Raw genomic sequence first — 26,293 nt, 5'->3', positions numbered from 1 at the left:
ATGGACGGTGGTTAAAGGGACAGACAATACAGTCTCTTAACTCCCGTGTGGACAGGGTGCATATGCAAATACGGTCAACGGTATGATTGGCTGCGTATTGTAAGTGAACTGTATCGTATTATTGGCTAGACATCTGTTGCTCATTGAGTTACGTTGCAAAATAGTACAGAAAACAATATTATTGGTCTAATTTAATGGGTTATATCAATTCTAAAATCAGACAATTAATACTTTAGCGCAGGGGTCGGGAACCTTTTTTGGCTGAGAGAGCCATGAACACCACATATTTTTAAATGTAATTCCGTGAGAGCCGTACATTATGTTTAAAACTAAAAATAAAAGTAATGTGTGCATTTTATTTAATTTCAACACTTTCAAAGTAAAATATTTCCCTGATTTTTTTTAATAACATTGTTATGCTGCTGCTAATCAATGACGAGTATTTCTTACCATTAATGTGACTTCTGGTGTTGCATGGTTTTGCTGATGACTTTGTAGTCTGGTTGATACTTGGTGGGGTTAAGCTTCATGCAGGCGTTGACAAACTTAGGATGCGTCTCTTTTCATGTTCACGAAGAAGCGCCACGAATCCTGTTTTTCCCCACCAAGCACGGAGCACCATCCATCATTGCACACAGAAACAAGTTTATCCATCGGTAGATTTTTTTTTTTTCTTTAGCGAACTCAGTGAAGGACTTGAATAATCCTTTCCCCTTGTTGTCCCTTTCATAGTCAAAACCTTGCAATCACGCTGAACTGGGATAAATTGCTTACGTCTGTTAACTCATCCAAAGTGAGAGAAAAAAACAGTGCCGTATTTATGTCCTTATGTCCTCCTGAAAAGTACGATATGCCTTGTCTTTTTTCCTTTTTTTGCTATCTTCTCAAAAGGGTTTCCAAAATTAGCTGACAACGCGGAAAGCGAAACTGAAAACAAGGGAAGTTTACTTCTCAATCTCAAGCACATGCGCACATCGGCTGCTATTTTCGACAGCAAAATACGGAAACCCCACTTAAACAGTGTCTTGGCCTCATCTGCGTTGCCTATGCGATTGATAGATCGATAAATAGATAGACAAAATGACATATATGTTTGCCATTTTCCCACAAAAATTACTGCGAACCGGCCTTCTAGTTGCCGGTGACCGTCGCCATTTCGCGCAATGCGCAAAGAAGTATTTTTTTATTAAATAAATAAATAAAGATTTGTCTGCAAGCGGGATGCAGCCGTCAAAAGAGCGAGATTTGACTTGGAACCATAGGTTCCCTACCCCTGCTCCAGCGCTCACACAAATTGTTTCAGCAAATCTGCACACGAGTCTTGCTTACTTTTCACTCTAAATTTTCTCTGCACTCCTGAGGTCATGCACCTCAATCATGGTGTCAGTAACCCACCAATGGGATCGCTGTGTTGCCGTATCGAACGCACCAATAGGAGTGTCACGTTGCCGTATTGAACGCACCAATAGGAGGGTTCTCGCTGACAGATCCATGAGGCGCCAACAGTTGTCCGAGTGACGTCACCATACTTTTCTGATTAATTTTGTTTCGTGCGCTACAATTGATTTTCTTGTGCGTTGAGTCTGTGCAAGCCGTGCGCGATTGCGCAGGCACAAAGCTTAGTGATTATTGCTCAAGAGAAAGGGATACCGTAAATTCCGGATTACAAGCCGCTACTTTTTTCCCTCATTTTGAATCCTGCGGCGTATGCAATGATGCGGCCAATTTATCAATTTTTCTAACGACCGCCAGGAGTGCTCGAGCATTAAATGCAAGCATAAGGCACGTGGAATATGTGTGTCGAGGAAGACACTAGTTGGCACTCTTACCCGTATTTTAAGTTTGTGCTTTGTGCACGAATAAAAGTAGCAGACCCTCATCTTTGTGCATTAGTAGAATTAGCATAGCCTGGTACTCCAGACTCACCGCTGTTCCAGCTATTGAGTCTGGCCACCATTAAGCGGATAAAATTTTCAGAGCGGAGCAAGCCACAGCAAACAGACAGCGGAGTGGACCAATCAGCGACGGGCGGGACGAAGGACTTGCGCGCGGAAGTAAACATACGAGAAGAGCGAGTTTATTCAACATGGCTAGCGCGAGACAGACTGTTGTCACTGACTTGTTTCGATGTGTTTTTGGTAATTTAAAACTGATTTTACCGTGGATTGGAACATATTTTCGGCTCTCCTGTCCGCCGTCTGTGTTGTGGAGACGACTTCCGACGCGGAAGAGTGACACCGCTCGTTAAGAGCACATCACGCAAATAAACGAATCTGATTTATCGATTGATTTTGTACTTGCTCGAGAGGGCGTTAATGGGCTGGGTCTCAGACTATTCTCTCAGTGTTTGAAAAACACACGGAGAACAGTCTGGCCGTGCCAGGCAAGAATTAGCATACCCGCATCATGCTAGAAGAAATGGATATGATGTGCCGAGTTGAATTGAAGGCTTGGATGGCCAGCGGCGTCAGATCGTTTACAAAAGTGGTCGTATGAGAAGAGCAACTTTTGCAAAAGTCTGACAGCGTGGAGCAGCGTGAAAAAAATCCACCATCACCAACGGGTTTCGAAAAGCCGGTCTGCTGCGTGATGAAGAGGACGACACGCTAAGGAGTGAGCTTGAGGAGTCAGCTAAGTGCCGTGTTGCCAGCGCTGTTTGGAAAGAAAAGTTAAGGTATTGTAACGATGACAAATAGTAACCCGTTAAGTTAGGTTGCAATTCTTTATTTTGGAAACTCGTCGAACAACACACGACTGCTGCCTCTAGCAGCCGACGCACACACACAGACACACCCGCAACAACAACGACAGCACGTCTCTTGCTCTTTTGCACCTCCCTTACCTGTAAGTCACGCGCTGTATCATAACCCGATTTGTTAAAATATGGTATTTAAACTTGGAAAACTGTGTATTTCTTTATAAATATTTCAGTTTAATACGTGGGCACACGCGGCTTATAGGCAGGAGAGGCTTATGTATGTACAAAATGCTTTTTCCTTTAAAAATGTACTGGGTGAGGCTTGTAATCCGGGGCGCTCAATGGTCCGGAATTTACGGTACTCACATTTGATTGAGTAAAATAGTGCCGGCATTACTAAAATGTCTACCCGTACTTAGGGCGTCCACTGCCTGGAAATAATGAATTTGATAAACATTTTTCTGCACTACCATATGACACATCAGAAAACTTTATTATCTGCAAACACTTGATAGACACATGTAGGGCTGCAGCTATCGATTATTTTAGTAGTCGAATAATCGATTAATTAATTAGTTTGAAGAATAATCATGTAATCGGTAAAGGAACATAAAAAATACCTGAGCTGAGCCTCAAACGGTGTAAAAAATAAATAAATGAGAATCTAAGTTCAACAAAAGCTTAAATGCTATTAAATGCTAACTTTTTATTTTTTTTATTTTATTTTTTTTACAATGCTCTTGAAACACGTGAAATGATTTATGTCATATTGACTGTTGCCACTAGAGGGCAATCCTCCCAAATCAATAAAACTAAATGCGAACACTTTCAAAACAAACCTTTACACCGCGACTTTAATTAAACCAATACTCGAAACAGCAAAATTTAATTCGAATCGTTTTTCTACTCGAATTGCTCGAGTTACTCGATTAATCGTTGCAGCACTAGACACGTACAAAATTGGAAGGACTTTTGTGTCGAAAAGGAGGAAACAATTGGATTTTTTAATCAGATCTGTTCTTCATAAATATGTGAAAAAATGTTTTGATTGTGGCTTTTCTTGACGCATGACCTGGCATTGATCAGGGGCAAGTTTTCATGCACTATCATCTGACACTTCTTAAACCAAATCCCAAACTATGGGGATCAAAACTGGTAGAATAAGGAGTATATCTATTAAAAAATATGCAATATAAGTAGAGTTGTCCGGGAATGACTTTTAACCGATATCCCGATATTGTCCAACTCCAAGAATCCAATACCGAGAGCAAACCGATACCAATATATGGGTTGTGGACTTAACATATTCATTATTTTCAATCATTTATTTTTCATTTAATTTTTACACCATGAATGCAAATGGTCTGCTCACATAACAGAGCCCAAGCATCTTATTTTGGGGACATCTAATGATCAAGAAGAATAACTGCTTTGCTAAGCTGTGACCAGCCCTTGTATAAAGGCAGAAGGCTTCTACATTAACTTTGAAAGCAGCATGCATTTTGGCCCAAAACCGATTATGAAAAACCAACGATAATATCGGCTACTCGATAATATAACTCTACCAATAAGGATGTCTCATTCTTGATAATCCAGGAAAGTTTGCATTGGGACTAAATGTAGGAATATTCCCTAAACAGATATTAAGGAGCACCATGGCTAAAATTGATGACTCGTGGACTCTTGGTTGTTTTCACCTGTATTATTGACCTTTTTAGTCTGTTCCGATGACTCAACGCTAATATACAGTGGTTGTCGTGTGTATGTAATGAAGTAATTTTCTTTCCTTTTAATGAATTTACATTTTATGTCTTTCTTGATCTCATTATCTACCATATTTTCCACACTGACAGCCGAAAGAAGGTCGCTATTGGTGGGCCCTGTTCTTCCAGATTTGATGGTGTAGTCCAAAAGTTGTACTGAAGATGAAGACTTTAATTGCAGTGAACCAGTTATGTTGTGTCGTTTAGGTTGTAGTTACCTGAATAACTGTTAATGTTATGTTTACACAGTAGATGCCAATTTACCTTATTCTCCATTTTATTGTTATTACTAGAATGCATAATGTTTTTCTTGATCTCTGCAATATATTCTCTAATGTTACTCAAGTTTTGTCGCTCGAGCATTTTTGGCCTGACTTATATATTCAGGTGCGACTTATAGACCGAAAATTATGGTACTTATTTCCCATTATATTCTTATTATTAGATCCCAAGTAGATCGTCTCTTCTTAAAATGTGGAACAGGGAATTCAAAAGGCCAGACAGTGTAGCAGAGGTAGGATAAATATCGGTTTGTGAAGGCGTGTGTGCTCATGCATGTCGCTCTGGCCTCTGTCATATCCTTGTAGCCCTGAGAGTGGAGCTGCAGCCTCGCCGCACAGAGGGAGGGGGTGAAAGAAGTTGACGGAAATAACGAGAGAGACGGACAAAAACAGACAGGGAGAGGGAGACGGAGTGACAGCATTAGCATTAGAGGCTGGTGGCTCCCCAGGGGTGCGATGAGTTGGTGGGGAGAGAAAAAAAACGAGATGGCAGGAGGAGGGCTGAGGGGGAAGCAGCCATGTGAGGATCCATGTGAGCGGAAGAGGTGGGGGGGGAAGTATGCGTCTGTTGCAGAGTGAGGGATTGGAGAGAAGCGGCGTCTGCTCAGTCCATGAGGAGAGAGGGCAGGGGTTGGACTTATGTAATAGCCTGCAGTAGCTGAGCCAATGTCACGTGGAACATCACGTTCTCCCCCACGCCTTCCCCTCCCTCCTTCGTCTCTCTCTTCTGTCTGTTCGGTGACGCTTTCTTCCTCCTTCAGTCTCCCCTTGTGTGAGTCCATCACTTTCTGGTTGTACACTTGGGTTTTCTTGTCCCTCTGCTCACTGATCGGTCAGCAGACGACATAAGGAGAAACATGTGGAACTTTCTAAATATTGTAATTATTTATTACTGCTTGATTGAAAGTGGACTGTGGGACGATGAGTGCACAAGAGATAGTAAATATACCACTCACACTACTCTATAAACACCCAAATCTGACAGTTTCTTTCAGGAACTGCAACCATTGGGCCATTTTCATAAAACTCATGTGAACCAATTTCCAACTTCAGTGTGACATGTTTGGTGTAGTTTGAACTGTGAACACAGTAATGTAGTTGAACTTGGAAAATGTCACAAAAACGTCATTAAAAATTCTGGATGCTAAAATAATTATATATACCCCCACAAATTTACATCATGTGAAACCTCTGCCTAAAAAGCCATGTCTTTTTCTTATAGTATGCAACAGGTGGGTACTCGAGTTTATTGTACTGTGCTTCGTGCTATGTGTATCCTAGTAGATTGCTCAGTAAATGTAATGCACACCTATGCATGAATCAAGATAACATTTTTGACACTCTCCATCTCTGCTTCTTTTTTTTCTTTCACACTCATCCCCATCAGTCACACTGTCCTTTTTTCCCTCACTTGCCAATTTTAACACCACCTGCCCAAGGCAAAGCAGATTTACAGATTACCACTCTCTCAATGCTAAGCACATCGCATGCACACATGTATATGGTAAGCCACGCTTAGACACAGGCACATTCCCAGACATGCAGGGCCATGCTGGCTGTGACTATGTGTGAGCTCATCTTGATGGGTTTTGCCTGGTAGTGTGTCTGCCGATGGCTCTAGTCTAGTGGAACGCGGCTTACGTCCTTCCACGCAGATCAAGGCAGGCAGGTAGGAAAAGGGATGGATGAGCTCATGGACACCTCACATGATTTGACCTTTATTTGAATGCACTCTGATTAGCTGTCTGCTGTGCCCAGTAAGAAAGTTGAAGTCAGCCAATTTAAACTCTGTGACCCTTAATAAGAAAGTTAATTAAAGGACATAAATGCTAATGGCTAAACCCCGCCAGCGATAGTTCTAATGGCAGGAGAAAGATTGTCTATGATCCATCAGTCAGGTGTTTGTTAGGACATAATATGTTCTTGTTTCCTCGGTGACAGGAGATCAGCACGTGTTGTTTGTCTGCTCTGACCGTGACTAGGCAGAGGAAGTGTGTGTATGTTTGCGTGTTAGCGTGTTATTTGGTCTGTTGAGCACACACGCGAAATGTAAAATAAATAAAAAAGAATGCTAGAGAAAATGAAGTCTCATCCATCCATTCGTTTACTCCAATGGATAAATTGTGGGATGGATAACTTAATTTTTTTAATTCCCCCCTTTTTTTTTTTTTTTTTTTTTTTTTTTTTTTTTTTTTTTTAAAGCAAGAGGTGTCATATTCCAAATGTTTAGTCTTTTTAAATTGTGTTTGCCTTCAATAGCACAAATTGGGATATTGAATACAATGATACAATAGCAATTTGTCAATCCAGCCATCCATTGATCTATGGCTTAATCCGGGGTCGAGTCACGGGGGCAGCAGATTTAGCAGGGAAGCCCAGACTTCCCTCTCCCCAGCCACTTCAACCAACTCCTCCGGCGGGATCCCAAGACTGTCCCAGGCCAGCCGCGAGACATAGTATCTCCAGTGTGTTCTGGGTCATCCCGGAGGCCTCCTGCCGTTGGGACATGCCTGGAACACCTCTCCAGGGAGGCGTCCAGGGGGCATCCGTACCAGATGCATGAGCCCCCACCGTGAGCTCCTCCGTGAGTCATCACTTCATTGTTCTGGAGAGGTTTACGTGTCCCAATGATCCTAGGAGCTATGTAGGGGTCTAGGGGTTTTTATGTCCCTGGTGGGGTCACCCATGGCAAACTGGTCCTAGGTGAGGAACCAGACAAAGCATGCAAAAAAAGACCCTTTATGATGAGAAATACAAATGAACTCAGTTTCCCTTGCACGCAGGTTGTGACGCAGGTTGTTACCTAGGCCCCCCTCTGGAGCCAGGTCCGGCAAAGGCGAGCGTCTTGTGGCCAGGCTTGTATTGATGGGGCCCGGCTGGGAAAAGCCCAAAAAGGCAACGGGGGTCTCCTTCCCATGGGCTCACCACTTGTGGGAGGGCAAAAGGGGTCGGGTGCACAGTGAGTTGGGCGGCAGCCAAATGTGGGGGCCTTGGTGGTCACACCCACAGCTATGGAAGCTAACTTTTGGGAATATCAATATGTAATAATTACAATAGTTTGTCACCTATACGGGGTGGCCGTGGCACAGTTGGTAGCTCGGGTTGTTCTGGGTTGTGGTACGATTCCCAGCTATAACTTCAAACTGTCGAAGTGCCCTTGGGCAAGGCACTGAAGTTACCGAACCCTAATTTGCCTCCAATGGGTTGGCAGCAGCACCATTGGCGTGAATGTGTTCGTGAAAGGGTAAATGTGTGCTAATGTAAAGCTTTTTGGGCATTGTAACAATGTAGCTATACAGGTAGACCTCATGTTACGAACGATTTCCATTCTTATTCGGGATGTCCCGATCCAGGTTTTTGCACTTTCGATCCGATACCGATATAGTTTGGCACTTCCAATCCGATACCGATAGGTCGGTATCGGTATCGGCCACTATCTGAGCATGTGTTAAAGTTTAAAGTTATTTAGCCTCCTTACTTAGTCGTCAGACTCATGTTTAAAAAGGTTTTAGTACCCTTGATAACAACTAGCCAGCTGAATTAGGTGAGTTTGAATAACACACAACGGTTGGTAACAAGAAACTGACCTGTTTATTCAGTGACAAACACAAAACATTATAAATAACAAACAGAAATGGCATAGTCAGTCAGTAAAACGTGCAAGTAATATTGTAAACTGTCTTAAAAAAGCAAAACACACCAACAACCTCAGTGGAAAATCCCACAAATCCCCCAAGCTATTAGATGCTTTTAATGTTTCGTGCATTAGTTACAAAAATTGTATAAAAAGCCTCTATTTCAGTATGAAGTTAACATTTTAAAACAGTAAATAAAATACTCAAGTCCCCATTCTGTATCAGCAGCTTTAAATTACATTCAATTCATTTAATTTTGCGAATCAACTGTTAAAGTTGTTAAAATTGCTCCCGTTATTCCATAATTTCCCTTCTGTCTACTCTCGACATGTGAAAGTTTTAAAACTGTTTTGAAGATAGATTCAAGTCAAGATTTTGCCGATTTAGGAGTATTTTAGATAAAAAGTTAATTAGGTTCGCTTGGAAGGTTCACAACAGCCTACTAGGGAAGTCTTCTGCTTTAAGATAGCGGTTGTTTACTAACGCATCTGGTTTTCAATGCTTCAATGTTGCTAACGCAGTCGAGTCTGTCATGTAGCATCTGATTCTATATACATATGATATCTATTATCTCCAGTAAAACGACGTTGACGTAGTTTGTTGCGGCTGTCAGCAGATGTCAGGTATTCTTGTGTTTTTTTATCCAGCGGCATGAGTTGAGCTAAAGCCGTGAGTTGAGCATTGGCATTACCCGGGTCTAAGACAAGTTATGTTTACTTTCGGGACGCAATGAGAAACTGACCGCATTGCGTCCCGAAGACCGCGCTGTTTATTAGTTCCGCTTTACTTGACATATTTCAATAATCGGAATTTCGATGTTTGTGAATAGCTTTCGAATCTTCAGCGGCCGAATCACGTGTTGGATGGTGCGTCTTTACTCACGTGAGATAATGGCTCGTCATCCAGAATGAATTCTTCGGCAATGACTCTTGTTATTCCCTGGGCTTTGGGACTGTCGAGTGCCAGTTTTTCACGCATAGCAAAAGTTTTTGCCAGTGTTAGTTGCGTAGGACCTTTCTTTTTGACTTCTTTTTGTGTTCGGTTTTCTTAACATACAGGGTGACCCCAAAAAAAGTTTACACTCAATTGACTGCTTGTTTAAAAGCCACTGAAACATATCTAAATAGGTTGTCATGCTTAAGTGATTCATTAAGGTCACTCAATGCAGCTGGTAATCTCTTGTTATTCCCTGGGCTTTGGGACTGTCGAGTGCCAGTTTTTCACGCATAGCAAAATTTTTTGCCAGTGTTAGTTGGGTAGGACCTTTCTTTTTGACTTCTTTTTGTGTTCGGTTTTCTTAACATACAGGGTGACCCAAAAAAAAGTTTACACTCAATTGACTGCTTGTTTAAAAGCCACTGAAACATATCTAAATAGGTTGTCATGCTTAAGTGATTCATTAAGGTCACTCAATGCAGCTGGTAATCTCTCGTCTCTACAATTCCTGTGCTTCTGCTGAAAATGAAGAAAACTTTAGCTGTACCTGAATTGCTGCGTGCCGGTCTGACACCTACTGAGATTGCAGCAAATCTGAGAATATCCAGATGTGCAGTCTACAAAGTTAAAAAGAAGCTGAAAGATACTGGAACAGCCTCACGAAAACCTGGGTCTGGAAGTGCCGATCTGTGCGGACCAAAAAGTTGATTGACAAGGTGATATGTGGCCACCCCAGAGTCCAGATCTCAATCCCCTGGATTATAGTATATGGGCAACTGTGGAGGACAGGTCCTGTAAAAAGCCACAAACTTCTGTGGCAGCCTTAGAGAGGTCCATTGTTAGATCTTGGGAAAAGATGACAGCATCCTACATAAAGAAGACCTGTCAAGCGTTCCGCAGGCGCCTGGAGGCTGTTGTGACATTTAAGGGAGGACACATTGAAAAATAGAGTGTACTGTACATGTTCTTTACAATAATGTATAATTTGTGATTAAATTCTAATTCTAAGATGAATAAACATGGCATTTAAGTTGTATTATGGCAGTGTAAACTTTTTTTTGGGTCACCCTGTACTCCTCATATTGTTTGTGGTGGTATTTCGCTAAATGCTTGATTGGGTTGGTTGCATTAAAAGTTCTTACAGCTTTACCACCACGCTTGACTTTTTTGTGGCATATGTTGCACTCTGCCTCTTCGTCTTTGTCGTCCTTTAAGGTGAAATGATCCCACAAAGCTGACATTTTTACCGATAAAGTCTCTCGGTAAATTGGGAGACGGTAATGTTGTGTGTTGAAGGTGTGCCGTAAAATGCGGACCGGATTTTGGGGAAACCGAAGCAAAAACTGGAATGGATTATGTAAATCGGAGCGCTGGAAAACCCGGACCGGACTTTAAAAAAAAAACTGGATCGGAAGTCTGGATCGGAATTTTTCCCGTGTTCAGATCCGATACCGATGCGCATTTTTTTGCCCATATCGGCGTCCGATCCGATCCAAATATCGGATCGAGACATCTCTAGTTCTTATGCTGGCGACGTAACCCTTATTTCCACGTAAATCGTAATTAACCATAGAAGTACCCCTAAATACCCCCCAAATCTCAAAATAACTATCCAAAATCTTGTATTATACGTCATTGTACTGTCCTCGCCAAGATGTTGGAGCTAGACACCGAGCTAAACTCCAAATTGACGATGTCAGACATGTTTGCTGCTCATGACATAATCACTTGCAGAATAAAACTAAGATAAAAATGAAATTAAATCAGTTTCATCTTCAACAACACCAATTCAAATTTGCGTGTATAACCAGCTGCTGGTACAGCAACAACAATCCACACCAATGATTAGCACGTATCAGTTAGCGTCTGCACATCATCAAACACAATCACATAAACTCGCCCCAAGTATTTGACCACAATTGGAAACGCAGAATAAACAGTACAAAAGGTGTTGTATACAGGTTTCGCCTCTATGGATGCTTCACAAATGTGCGTGCAGGCTTGCAGCTGTCATCTTTCCCTTCTCTTACTCAGCTGCGTGACTTCTTCGTGGGAGCAAATACATTCTTCTTTGTGTGTACATGCGCTTTTACTCGGGTGTGGTAGTATTACCTTCTCTATGCTTCCTGCGCCAAAATAATAGCATGCATCACAAAACAAAAAGTCAACATTATTCAAACAAAATGACAGACGAGGCTCCGGCGACGTAAAGTCGAAATCACTTAAGTCGGGTACGTCGTAACCCGGGTACTACCTTTATACCAATTTAAGCAATCAATGGGGATAAAGAATAATGAAGAACTGAACTGATTCATGTCTTTAACAAGGGCTGATAAGACCCAGGATTTCCTAAAAGGTTTGCCATGTTTTTGTAAACTTTGTATTCGAACCATTTAGGAGTTCACATTTTTTTCCCAATGAATAAAAGATTGTTTCCCCTCATCAAAATTGTGTGAGGGAAAGCTGGCTTGCTTTTGGCAGTCAATCACTTACATTCTAAACATTTCAAATTTAAGTCCGGACTTTTATTGGGTTGTGCGGCTGTGACTGATAGCTAAGTAGCAGAATCCACTTGTCTTGCCGTGTCTGGGTCGGGTGAAGACTTGGTGGCAGGTGCAACTCAAGGTATGTTGATCGAAAGTATGTGAGAAGTTCATGCCAAATGAAAATATAACAAACATGACTTTGGTCTGGTAAGGATAAACTATAAATATAATCCTGGGATTGGAAAAGTCTGTGAATAAAGGATCATAATTGAGAAGCTACTGGGGGAATGTTTTTGTTTGGCAGTCCAAACTTTACAGTAGATGAGTTTGTTAAATTGTGGCATGCTTTTACATTCATTTTACAGTGAACACGCTCTTCTTTCTCTATGCCAGCACTCTTCTTCTGCAAATAAAAGCATGCTGTCTGACATGCTGGTTGCCCTCTAACATAATTCGTGTGGAATAAATACAGCTTTTGTGTTCCTCTGTGACGTCTCACACTTGACGAACATCATTTCGACTTCAGGTGAAATGTTTGGTATAATATCTTGACCAGATCTTTTGCAAATCAGTTAATCTAGGACTGTACGTCAAACTGGACAGGAAAACAAACATCAATCTGCCATACAGTTTTAATTTTTGCACCCATATCAATTTATATCAAACAAACAAGCCTATTTTCATCATATCACTCTTCAATTTAATAAATTAACAAATCACGTGGAACCCTCCTGCTATCAGTTGGACTTCTTGTTTATGCTGCGTTTCTCAAATTTCCTTGAAGCTGCCTCACCAATTGCTCTCACATGTGGATCTAATTTGTTTTGCTGTTGTGCCTATTTGCTGGATAAAAGCTTTTTCTGTGCCAGGACAGTGCATCTCGAAAACATTGTAACTGTGCGCATGTGATGAGTGTCTAGCTTTTCATAAGTTTCCTGGATGTGGGATTTATCAGAATTAAGTTAATTCAATTAGAGTATAACAACATTACTAATGAAATGATGTATAAAAAAAACAGCCTATGATTAACATTCAAATAATAAAAACACTTCTCATAACAAACCACTCGCAATTCTAAATGAGAGGTGATTGAAAATCTGTTTTTAAAACTGGTAATTTGTCTTTCACTTACGATCTATCATCTACCATCAGCATTGATCAGGAGATCTCTTCTGCGTAAATTACAATTGCATTTCACCAAATAAATTCTCTGTTGTTCCTCTGCAACTCCTACCAAAACACATGTAAACCCTTACTTGGACTATGATATTTGGAGTCGAGTGGATTATGTAAAAAGTTTTTGCAATGTTAATGGTCATTTAAATGTACTGTACGTCTGTTTGATATATTCCAGAAAGGTCCGCGCTCAAGTAGATTGTGTCTTTAGTGTGTTTTGGCCTGCCCTGTGCGCAAATTGCTCCAGCTGTTCTAGGCGCCGTCTAAAAACTGCATGGATTGTATCAGCTATACTTCCTCAGACCTTTTAGAATTGTCCAATCTCTTGAAAATGGCTAGTTTCATGTGTTTTGAATCCTTATTTCATTGTAGGAACCATGATCTTTTTCTTTGTCCACTTTAATATTTTTTTAAATTTTACTTTATAGCATAATCTGTTAATTAAACACCATTGCTGTTGAAAAACTGACATTTAAGTATGGTACCTTTTTATAGACTGGTTGCCACTTTGTGAGGAAATAAACACGCTTGGCCACTACATGCGTACTATACTACACAGTAATATCACTGGTCACAAATTGGAAATTGAACGTGGCATGCAAGGCCTCTGAAGCGCCAAATTTCCCACAAATGCTTGTAATTGGATAAAACAAATCATTATGAGCACGTTTGCAGTACTCGGGAACTCTGTGATTGTTTAATTCCATTTTTAGCGAGTTACTCAGACTGCCCAGATCGTTTTGTCCAATGATTGAACGATTTTTGCACATGTGTAGGTTTGTTGCTAAATACTTGGTCACTTTCTCGAATTGCGATGTGAAAAGGAATCGCATCAAAAAAGTCAGAACCAAATGTGTTTTTAGGCGAACCAAAGAAAGCAAACTATGGACTTTCCTGGTGTGAGTACGCTCTTACTCTTTCCACTGATTCGGTCTTGTGTGGAGAGCTATAGTCCCGAGGTCAGCAACCTAGAATGTTGGAAGAGCCATATTGGACCAAAAAAAACAAATATGTCTGGAGCTGCAAATTTAAAAGCCTCATATAAATAAGCCTTATAATGAAGGCAACACGTACTGTATGTATCTATATTAGTTATTTTAGCCTATTATCAAGATGACTACCGGTAAATTGGCTACAAATACATAATGAGGCTTCATGATTATAGTATTTTCTACACTATAAGGTGCACCTTCCATGAATGGACCATTTAAAAACTTTTTCCATGTATAAGGCGCAAGCATTATAAGGCGCATAGAATGGACACTACAGTGGAGGCTGGGGTTACGTTATGCATTCATTAGATGGAGCTGCGCTCAAAGTTCATGTGCGAGCTTTTGTGGCTCAATATAGATTCATATACAGTGGGGAGAACAAGTGTTTGATACACTGCCAATGGTGGGGAGAACAAGTATTTGATACACTGCGAATGGTTTTTCCCATTGGCAGTGTATCAAATACTTGTTCTCCCCACTGTATAAGGCGCAATAGATTATAAGGCGCACTGTTCGCTTTTGAAAAATTTAAAGCTTTTAGGTGCACCTGAGAGTGCGGAAAATATGGTTTATTTTCCCTGCAGTGCATCCTATAGAGAATGACACACCACGTGACTACTCTGTTGTACAATGCCGCCTCAAGTTTAACTTCATGACAATATTAATGAATTAGAATCATGTTTCTCCTCCTACAGAAACCTTATTAAAACAAAAAATATATTTCCCTCCCCCATCTTTTTCCATTTTCAAACATTTTTGAAAAAGCTCCAGGGAGCCACTAGGGCAGTGCTAAAGAGAGCCGCATGCGGCTCCAGAGCAGTGGGTTGCTGACCCCCGAGCTATACATTCTCCATGGTGAGAAGTACCGCAGCGACCTGATGGACTATCGATAATGTTGCAATCAAATACTGTATCCGAATACAAAATTTCGGTATCGATATGTTGATACTCCTTTATACTTTTGGCAATCCCTCCAAACACACTGCCGAAAAATTAAAGCTGTTCTTCAGGGGAAAGACAATTGAGTGTTTTTGACAAGCCAAATAAATTTCTTTGAAGTGATCCTTGGACTTAAACACTTGTAGGCTAGAATAAGCCACAATTGCTCTCTTTGACTAAAATATGTTATTAGAAACACAAAATATCACAATTGATTTAAAAATCCATTTTTAGTACATGCTTTATAGGTGCTCGGGGTGATGACGTAGATTGTTACTGTCACTCGTCAAATACTACTGGTGTTCTGTCAAATTTTGCACACCATCAGAAATTGCAACTTTGCGGTTTTGCGCATATGTGTAATGTTAAAAATGGCAGCGAATGCAGCGGTTCCAAAGTAAACACGATAAACTTTATTTAAAGAAACGAATATTTACTTAGGTTTGATCATGGACGGACATGTAGAAAGGTTTTCCTCAGACACATCCTGCCGTGTTAGCTTCACACTGCACTGCACTGCATGCTGCTCGCTCACTGTTAACGTCTTCGTCGTGTCGTTAAGCATTATTTACGACATATTCACATAAATGTTCATGATGTAACTTGTTTATTTAGCACCTTTGTATAGCCTTGAGAGTCCAACTGAATGTAAAAGAGGGCTTATTCACCGCCACAACAGCTTTTGGAGCAAAATATACCGTAATAAATGTACAAAATTTGACGGAACACTGGGTTACTGCAATTTCTTCTACATGGCGAGATGTCCAACACATGCGCTCATCGGTTAAAAGCGGCGAGTACTTACTATTTGTGTTTTTATTGAGTCTTTTATCACCTTTTCATTGCCTCAAAATACTTTTGCCTGTGTTTCCCTCTCATACTTTTAAGCATAGTGCTTTCTTGTGGTAGGTAGCTTTAAAGCAGGTAGCTGATTTGTTGACCACATTATTTACATATTTAAACCACCCTTATTTGATATTACTACGTTCAAGTATTTTCTTAGGCATGTTTAGTATGTTCTGTCTTGGTGCATCTACGCAAAACAAGCTGAAAGTGCATGGTAGTACTTTGGGTGTCAGATTCGCCTCTTATAGGACGTTTCGGTGGTGTAGCACATTTTGGCAGAACAGTTTTTTTCCCCCTACTCTTGTCACGTCTCATCCCATCTTTACTGTTCATTTTGCTATTGCTGCTTGTTTTGTGAAATATTGACAGTGCTATCATGCTCAATAATGTTCCTCTCAGGTTCAAATTGAAAGGGTTGAACAAATAACATGTTTGAATCGCTAGAGTCATACTCTGGAAGCCCGGCAGCGTAACCATGTGACATCACCACTCAACAACAATGACCACCTACTAGTTAAACTAATTTTACAAATTGTATAAAACAGAAAACATCAAGAGGAGTTTCAATGTCAAATTATTTTAACTTATAAATATTGTTTATATTTTAAGAACTACGAAGTCTTTCTATCCGTGGATCCCTTTAAAGAAAAAAATAAACACAAGCTCCAGTTAATTTAACCAACTCAAAGATATTGCGGTAAACTTAAGAAAAGCATAACAAAAGTTTAGATTTGTATTTAAACATCAACAGCTCTATTTTAAGTCCAGTGTAGGTGCATATGAAAGTGGGCGGTTCGTGCCGTTTCACAACACATTTGCTTCAATGTCCACGGTCTCATGTACTAACTTGATTGTAGGGCATTTCTAACTCTGTCGTTAATAAAAATGGAGCCCAAAGTCTTTATTTATTCATAAGTTTTTAAATTTTTTTATTTAATTATTATTTTTATTAAAGTTCAGTAAGTTTGGACTCTTTTAGTTTTGAACAATGGAGGATGAATTTGTGGTTTTAGTTGTGCATCAGTTTAACATGTATATGCCTGCAAATAAAACTTAATATGATTCCTTGTCCTTTAAAGCAGGGCTCCAAACGGCCACCAAATGGTCACATTTTGTGACTAAAATTAGAGCCAGTACGAGTATTTTTTTTCATCTACTTGCACATGTGTGACCAGTAACAAGGCATTTTGTTGTTGTTGCTGAGAAACTCCTTCACAGTTAAATCCACTCGTTTGCGGTAATATAACGAGCTGGTTTGCAAGGAAAAATACAACAGAAGAAAAGGAAGGTGTGGTCAGGCAATATGTGGAGCCGGTTATGATTGGGGTATCAGGAAAACTTGACAGCACTTGCGAACAATGGTAAAAAGGACAATAATTGACATTTCTTTCCAACAAACCTGCCGACACAGTTTCAAAGGAGGCCAACGGGGGGAATAACTCCTCGCCATTGAGCTGAAAACGAACACACGGGGCGCGATGCGACTGCAGCGACAAACGACAGTGACACGCACCGCCCTCTGCCTGTGTGTCATCACTCGTCACTGATTAGCTATGAATTTGGAGGGCATTTTAAAATTTCCGGTCTTTTCTGAGTGCTAACAACTTCCCATACTGCTGCTTTTTATGTCCCGGAAATCATGCCAAGAGGTATCACAAAGGATATGCTAGTCGCATACTGCTAAAATGATACGCTCCTCCATGTTGACAAAGTGTGGCGTGTGGATGTCAATTTCCGGGTTGACCAGTGTCCTCGATCAATAAATCCGTTGCTGATTGGTTGTAGTGCCAGCGACAGAAATAAAACAAAATTCCCATGGTAACCTAATTTTTTTCTAAATAGTATCCTGTTTGATGTTAAAACCGATAGAGAATAAAATAGATTCATAAGTTTGTAGTTTTATGCATTCTTGAGGAAAGTATTTATCGGTTAAACTGTGAAAATTAGAGAAAACTTTGCATGTCGATTTACAGTGTGCCCCCCTCAATCTTCTGCTTGCGCCCCTAAAATTTTAAGTTAGGGGCCACTATGCACTTGGTAAAAAAAAGTCTGGAGTAGACATGTGCTGATTACTGATTTCAAGGTAAAAAATTTCCGTCATACTGTTCCTAAGGTATTAACTATTTTTTTATGTCCCAAAAATGCATGGAGAAATCCCTCGCTTGCAGCTGCAAGGCTCAACCCTCCCCCACCGGTTGTTGCTCAGTGTCAATGAGTCAGCTGTGCTAAAAGATGGCTGGAGGAGGTGAAATTCCTGAACTTATTTCCGCCATCGAACAAAACAAAATTGCTGGTATGGAAATACTTCGGCTATGGAAAAGTTAGAGACGGCCGTGGCTTAGAGGAGGAGGGCCAACGTTTAAAACAAGTTTGTGGATGGCGGCCGCCGAGGAGCAAAATCTCCAGTATGATTAGCATTTATACAAAATTAAAGGTAGTAAACACTGTCGTGAACGTTTCCCACAAGTTACGGGAGTTAATTCCAGCGTGTTTAGTGTGTCTAGCGGTGGTAAAGCGGTGGTAATGTTTTTTTCTCTCTGGCAACTGTCTGTGTTGAGAAAGAGAGTGTGTGAATAATGTAAACATGATACAAGTCATACGTGCTTTTTATGGAAAATAATTCAATTATTTTTGTTCTGATGATAATAATGTTGAGCTGTGGCTGTTTAGGACTGCATTTATTTAAATTTTATGTAGACTTTTTTTTTTTAACTTAACATTATACTTATGTTCCAATTTGCTAATGTTTTGAAAAAATAAAATACTGTTCAATGGAATTAAAAAATAAATAAATAAAATAAAACGCCGATATCTCAAAGTAACACATTTTAGAGCAGTAATTGCAATACCGTAATACAGTGAAAACATGATATTTTGGAATATCATACCTGCCATACGAAACATGCCTAGTCTGGAGCCATGCTTTAAAGTAGAGTCCAAATAGTCGGTCAAACACAAAAGAAAAAAGGAATGGACCTCACAGTTATTACAGTTATTTCTAAAGATACCTCATCCTGACTTTATCAAAACATCTACCAGAGATAGGGATTTAAAGAATACAAAATGTTGTTTTCAGTGTGTGCCATTTGCCACATAGTTAGGTGCCACTAGTAGCTGTCTGCATGATTTGGACCTCATTTATTTGGCTAACACTTTGCTCCCTATGACCTCAGTTTCGCAGACTATTGACCTTGTCTGACCAGAGTATTACAAAGGGCAACCGCTTTCAATTTTCCTCCATGCTTCTCTGTCCGAGAAAATACAGATAGCGCAAATGTAATCCAGAGAAACGGTGGGAGAAGGGAAAGAGGAGGGGAAAATTGGGGATGTGTGGAAGCCGTAGGTGGGGACCGGCAGTTCTGGACACCAAGCCGCATTGTGGCGTGCCGGTGCACATTTTAAAACCCCAAGAAAACCTGCACCATACTTTTTTAAAAATCCTGGACTGCACTCCCCCAACCTTCGCACAATAAGTTACACTATCTCTATATCTATCACTCCTCTCATGGCTACTGCATGTCTGACTGGAGGGTTTCTCTTTAATGCAGTAGCTAGATGAGTCAGACTGAGCTGACTCTCCTCTGCCGCCATCCTGCCTCCCATCTCCTCTCTCTCTGCAGAGCGAGCCAGCAGACTGCAGCACCCAAAAGAGAGAAAACAAACAAAAACCCCAGAGAGTTTCCTTTCAGTCATACTTTCCTTTTTCAATTTATACAAAACTAACACGTCCTCGAAAAAAAGGAAGCGTAAAGTCAAACATGATTCTTTGTGCAATAAGTTAGAAAGTGTGCTTTGGGATGCGCTGGTAATGTCTGCCTTCTAGTCACTGTCTGTCGGTGTGTTGCAGCATGGAAATAAGGAGAGCTCAGTGGATCCTCAACTTTAGTTCAAGAAGAATGTATTGGTGTGTGTTGGTGTTTGTGTGAAAACTCAGCCAGACAGTGCAGGCAGACAAGTGTCTCCACTGACTGCAGATGAGATGTTTACTGACACAGAGAGCGTCAGCTGCATGTGCACGTCCACTTCTTCAGCTGGACTGCACCTAGCCAACAGCGTTGGTGAGGCATGACATTGCCTCATTTGTCTCTGTATGCAGTTGAAACAGTTTATGGTATCCTTGACAATGTAGTGCTCTAATAGCATTGGAGATGAACAATGCAGACGGTCAGTAATGTAAAAGTGATGTCGTCATCTAGTCTTCATGAAAAGATGTTATCTTTGTTAGTTATGCAAGCCAGTAGAGAATAAACATTATTCCCACCTCATTTTTATTAAAAAAAATTTTTTTTCAGAAAAAGGGGGGAAAATTACTTGGCCAACTTGCATTGTTTCTCTTATACAACCAGCTCTCGGGTTAATCGTCTTAGGGGAATCATTTGAGTCCTTGAATGTACTAGGACTGTAGCAATTAATGTATCGGAATCAATATACAGTATCTATTTCTTTAGCACAATCCAATCAAAACACCAAACATTGATTAATATAGTCATTTTAATAAGTTGGCTTGTTAACATCCACTTGTCCTGGTGTGAGAAAATTGTCACTTTCAGCCAAAGTGGGTCAAATGGCCCAAACTCCCGTACTAGTAGGGGGAGTCTATGCAGCTCAACCTTTGCCCCTCTGTCTCCCAATTCCTACGTATCGTACGTCGATGCGTTCATATGTTGAGGTACCACTGTATATGCATTGATCCTCGGAGCCCAATTTTTTCTTTCGGTGCTGATTAATCAAATGTGGTCTTAAAATTGCTATCCTTTTGCCTGTATATCTATCGATCCTCGGAGATCTATTTTAAAAAAAAAAAAATTTCTCAGGGCTGATTAATTCATTTCAGACCAATTGTTACTTGTTTCTCCCGAGTTAGTCGTAATTCATTTTGGTCTTGTTTTTTTTTAATGCAGGGAAAGGAGCTGAGAGAGATTCTTCTCACCCGCTACTTTGGAACTCAAAGACTTATTTCCAAATCTGAGATTGGGAGTGGAAGCAGCTCACCGGCTCTTTTTGCCAAGCCAACATTCGCAGGTACTGTATAGGAATTGAAATTACTTTACATAGTTGGCTTGATCAGATATTTTTTTCGACTTGGTCTTTTGGAGGAAAATACTTATTAGTCTGTCATATTTTAGTCATTTCAAAATGTGTTCGTCTTTGTCTAATTTTTAATCAACGGAAACACAGACAAATTTCGTCTAATTTTAGTCAACAATTAATTAAAATGTTTTCGTCTGTAAACACAAGTTTTAGCCCACGAATAAATAAATAAAGGTTTCCAACGAATTCGAATGACCATTGACAGATGAGCACATAATTGTAGTGTATACAAGGACATCACCATGTTCGTGATGATAATACATACTCAGCAAGAAAACGGTACATCATTTTCAATTACTGTATTTTTCGGACTATAAGTCGCACCTGAGTATAAGTCGCTTTTTTGAGGGAAATTTACTTGATAAAATCCAACACATAGAACAGATATGTCATCTTGAAAGGCAATTTAATATAAAAATACAATAGAGAACAACATGCTGAATAAGTGTGAAATATGATGTCACATGATGCATGAACAACGAGATGCGAATATACTGTCCTCACCAGAGTGCTACGGCTCGGTCCTGGCTATACAGCGAGCTAAACTCCCAAATGACGATGCTGGACATCCGTATAATTTGCTGAATCAATTTCGTCCTCGATACTAAACAGGTTCACATCAACGTAAATAAATGATAATTAGGTGCTATTACAGCAATGACACAAACGGTTAGCTTGCGCTCGCTAGCATTAGCACATCGTTCAAACAACCACACATGTGGCACTAAGTGTCCGATAGCGGGTGGAAAACACACAACAACAACAGAAAAGATAATACACACAGGCGTTGCCTTTGTAGAGATGTTTTACAAGCATAAACAATGAACGTAAGTTCGCAGCCATGCCTCTCTCTCGCTCTCGCTCAGAGACGCTGCGTAGCTATCAGTCTTCTTCTGGCGTGTGAGCGCTCTTCTTCGCGTAAACAAGTGGGAGTGCGCCCCCACGTGGGCGTGAAAGCTCCACAAACTAAAAGCATGCATTTCAATATAAAAAAGTCAATAATACAATTGAACACACATTGCTAGAGGCAGAACGCGAACGTGGCCATAGCTATTAAGAGTTCTTCAGATAACTATAGCATAAAGAACACGCTAACAAGTTTACCAAACCATCAGTGTCACTCCAAAACACCTAAATAAAATGTGAAATGATATCATAATGTGTTAATAATTTCACAATTAAGTCACTCCTGAGTATAAGTCGCACCCCCAGCCAAACTATGAAAAAAACTGCGACTTATAGTCCGAAAAATACGGTAATTAAACTCACCTGGACGCCACAAACTGTTTGTTAAAAAAAAAAAAAAAAAAAAAGTTTTTCCAAGAGTTTAAGATGACACTGACCACGCTAAATGCTAATGCTAACGCGAACGCTATAAACCAGCTCCTGACATGTGTTTCACAAAAGGAGCCTGGAGTGGACAGACGGTGAGTAAGTTTGTGTGTGGGACTAGGGGGCGTAGCACGTTACATAGTGACACGACCAAACACAGTCAACATGCATGCTAACTACACATATGATAAGAAAATGTCACACATTGTGAACTTATGACTGAAACTATGGCAAATTTTCATCTCGTTCTTGTCTCGTCAGACGAAAACTGACATCCATCTGATTATGCTTTAGTCCCTCAAGACATGGTTTTGGTTCGTCTTCATCATCAAAAAAATTGTTCGTTGACAAATTATTTTCGTTATTGTCATTATTGACGGAAACAACACTGTTCAATGGTTTGTTGAATGTGATTTGTGTCCATCTACAGTAAAATAAACAGCATATCGTAATTGTCTGTGTGACTAATTTGTGCAGGAGGTTCTCTCACAGCAGACTTTGACAAGCCATCCAGTAACCTAGTAGAGATCCAATGTCAACTGGACATTGTTGGGGCATCTGAGCTAGTGATTGATCTCATTGTCAACACTAAGAATGATCAAGTGTTTGAGGAGAGTGTCTTGCTGGGGATTGCCCTTCTGCGAGACGGAAATACACAGATACAGGTGCTCGGTATCGGCTTGCATTTAAATTTCTCTGCAATAGTGACAAATAGTTGAATTAAATGTCTGTCTGCTTCCCATAGAACTCCTTCTACAACCAACTGCACAAGCAGAAGAAGTCAGAGAGATTCTTTAAGGTTTTTTACGACCGCATGCGTTTGGCCCAGCAGGAGATCCGCGCCACTGTCTCCGTCAACATGTTTGAGCTGAACAGCAGAAAAAGGGATGATGACAATGACTTTGGCAGTGTCGGTTTCAGGAAAGGTACAGGCAAGCAATCAAATTATTTGTAAATACTCCTTCCCTACATTACTATTGCATGAGCATGAGCATAGAAAAGTTAACAATTGCATTACAAAATGGCTGTATAGCAGCTGAAAGGCTTAAGGCAGTGTTAAAAAAAACTCCACCAAATCTATAATCCGTATCCAGTTCATTCTTAATGTGTAATAATGGTAAACAAGTGAAATGTTGCTTTACTGACCACTCTTTAGGATGTTATTCTCAGTCTGTGCTGCACATGTCAGATGCCGTGTGACTTCCAACATCCCCAGCCAATCAAAAGGCCATTGTAAAAAATTGTGTGGTTCATGTTGCACACACACCTCAATAGTTGCTGTTTTGTTCACTCCAGAAATGTTTTTTCTCCAATGCCCCCAACTGGAAAAACAATTATTTTGTATAATCTTTAATGTCTATAATTTAAATGCATCCATTCCTTTGCAAATCCTCAATTGCACCAAAAATACCCTACTGCCCTCCATTGTTTGATGTCTTTCATCCATGCTGCAAGGGAAAGATTCAGGACTTCATATGAGGGAGGACATGCGAGGGCAGCTTAAGGAGGCCTCGTCTGTGACTTTAAAGGCTTTCTCTGCTTACCGAAAAGACCTGGATCCCGTTCTGGAAGCCTTGTGCCAGAACAGTGAGGTGACTGGAGCTGAAGAGGCCTTAGAGGAGACCCGCATGAGCCAGGCCATCGCTATTATGAAACCAATCTTACGTTTCCTTCAGCTTCTCTGCGAGAACCACAATTCCAACTTGCAGGTATTGTTTTTGCCGTCTGTGGTATAATTTGCCTCTGCTTGATTTTTTTTCTCCATCTCGTCTGCATATAGAACTTTTTGCGGTGCCAAAATAACAAGACCAACTACAATCTAGTATGTGAGACACTTCAGTTCCTGGACTGTATTTGTGGGAGCACCACTGGAGGCCTTGGGCTACTTGGCCTTTATATAAATGAGAGCAATGTTGATCTGGTCCGTCAAACCTTGGAAACCATCACAGAGTACTGCCAGGGCCCCTGCCATGAAAATCAGGTAGAGTGCTCCCTGAATCATTTCCTGAGAGAAAGAGAGAACTACTTTGAGTCATAGTAAAAAAACTAAAATCATACAAACTGAACCCTAAAAAAGGTTTGAACAGTGAGAGATGACATGAAAATACAACATGTTGCCTAATGTTAGGAAATTATGTAACATGTTCATGATTTCTACATATCATATCAATGCATATACGTATTTACTGTATGTTTGCTATAGGCTTTATGCAGCATAGGGGTAAACTCCAAAATAAAAGGTCACAATCTCTCTATGGTAGCCGTTTCTCAGGCTCCCTCTTTCAAGTACTATTGAAAGTTGATAGGGCAGACATACGGATGAGACGTCACCGCCACTAGGGGCAGCGATCCTGGAGGTTATCCAGGGTCAACAAAGCGGTCAGGTGCCGCCGGGGATACCCTCCGTGAAGGGGGGAGCCGGCAGAGCTCCCGCTTGGGTTTTGGGTCTGATAAATGTGCATGTCTCCAAAGTTTGGCGCTCATTTGCGGGACATTGCCAGTCCAGGGGAGAAGGGAGCCCGGCCAGGCTCAGGTTCGGGGGCGGTCATTGGTCGCGGGGTCCAGTCGGGGGTTCGGAAGCATTGGCGGGCCGCAGTAACCAGGCTGGGAGGTGTGGGGGGGTTCGATCTGCCGGGGACAACGTAGGCCATCGCCCCACGCTTCCGAACGGCGTTCGCCAATCCTTTAGGACCAACTGACTCATGTTCAACTGCTGTTCACATGGAACCCTTCTACACTTCGGCCTTCAAAGCTCTCGTCTGGCAAGTGCGTCCCCCTCTATGGGCGTGCCAGTGGGACAGTGGCAGGTGGGGAGTTTGACTGGGGCGGTACACCTGTCAAACGGTCACGCAGGCGTCTTCAGGTGAGCTCAAGGAGGACAACAGAATGCCGGGTTAAGGCGCTCGATGCCGACGCTTCTCAGACCCCAGAAAAGGTGTTGGTTGATATAGAAAGCAGGACGGTGACCATGAAAGTCGGAACCCGCCAAGGAGTGTGTAACAACTCACCTCAGACAGGCGTAGCACCGGGAGGGACCTGGGGCCGCGAGGTGCGTTCGATGATCAATGTGTCCTGCAATTCACATTAGTTCTCGCAGCTAACTGCATTCTTCATCGACGCACGAGTTGAGTGATCCGCCACTGAGTTGTTTGCTCTTTAAGTTTGAATCACTGAGACACAGATGCTGTCACACACCATTGAAATGATCTGATTAAGTCTGTTATATTCTCGAATTTTTCAAAGTGTGTTGAGCTTGTGATGTGTATGAATCATTCTCATTCCTCTTTTTTAGCATGGCGTTTTCAATTAAATTTCAATTTATTTTCTAATCATAACAGAGCCTTGTCATGTACTTCTTACGTTTCCAGACATGTATAGCCAAACATGAGTCAAATGGCATTGACATCATTATAGCGCTGATTGTAAACCCCATCAACCCTCTGGGGAAAAACCGTCTGGAACTGGTGCTGGAGCTCAAGGTGGGGCTGTACATTACAATACTGTAATAAACTGACCTTATGTATATTTGCCAGGCTTTGTGCCTAATCATTAATGTGAGAAAAAATGCTCACACGATCAAGTTTGAAAATATTTTTTTCCAGAATAATGCATCCAAGCTCCTGTTGGCTATTATGGAGAGCCGCCATGACAGCGAGAATGCAGAGAAAATTCTCTTTAAGATGAGACCCACTGAGCTTGTAAGTGTCCATCCTGTATGTGTGTTGTGGTGATTATGTACTGCACATTAGCAGAAGGCATTTAAAAATTGGCCCAATTATGCAACAGGTGGATGTCATGAAAGAGGCCTATGCCCAAGCTCTGGAAAGTGAAGTGGAGGAGGACAGTTCTCAATACCGCATAAGACCACTGGATGTTGGTCATAATATTTACATTCTGGCCCACCAGGTTCGTAACCACACCTGCTTTTTAATAGGATTTTTAAATTTAATTAATTTTTATGATTTTCGACTCGATTATGATTATCGACTATAAAATTAAAGAATTTTTCAGTATAAATTAAGGTTTCCACATTGACTTCACAATCAGTTGACGTGACATGGGGCTCTGGGCTGATCCGTAGGGGCCCTATTTTCAAAAACTTAAAATTCAAATATTTT

At 40.9% G+C, this 26,293-nt stretch overlaps 1 protein-coding gene across 2 annotated transcripts in view; it reads left to right on the top strand.

Annotated features, from left to right (window-relative positions):
* Positions 1–26,293, top strand: part of itpr2 (inositol 1,4,5-trisphosphate receptor, type 2) — a 147,754-nt gene that overhangs the window by 69,797 nt on the left and 51,664 nt on the right. The window contains exons 38-45 of one of the 2 annotated variants that reach the window (XM_057835807.1): positions 20,654–20,774; positions 22,653–22,840; positions 22,921–23,101; positions 23,727–23,884; positions 23,956–24,156; positions 25,544–25,654; positions 25,778–25,873; positions 25,962–26,081. In XM_057835807.1, the coding sequence (XP_057691790.1) occupies positions 20,654–20,774; positions 22,653–22,840; positions 22,921–23,101; positions 23,727–23,884; positions 23,956–24,156; positions 25,544–25,654; positions 25,778–25,873; positions 25,962–26,081 (1,176 nt within the window). Of the gene's footprint in view, positions 1–20,653; positions 20,775–22,652; positions 22,841–22,920; positions 23,102–23,630; positions 23,885–23,955; positions 24,157–25,543; positions 25,655–25,777; positions 25,874–25,961; positions 26,082–26,293 lie in introns of both variants that reach the window. The other variant, XM_057835806.1, reaches the window with a different exon arrangement.

This window comes from Corythoichthys intestinalis, chromosome 5, assembly GCF_030265065.1.
Source record: "Corythoichthys intestinalis isolate RoL2023-P3 chromosome 5, ASM3026506v1, whole genome shotgun sequence".
In the NCBI taxonomy this organism is placed as follows: Eukaryota; Metazoa; Chordata; class Actinopteri; order Syngnathiformes; family Syngnathidae; genus Corythoichthys; species Corythoichthys intestinalis.
The sequence above is the reverse complement of the archived record's forward strand: the minus strand, read 5'-3'. Positions and strand labels throughout refer to the sequence as shown.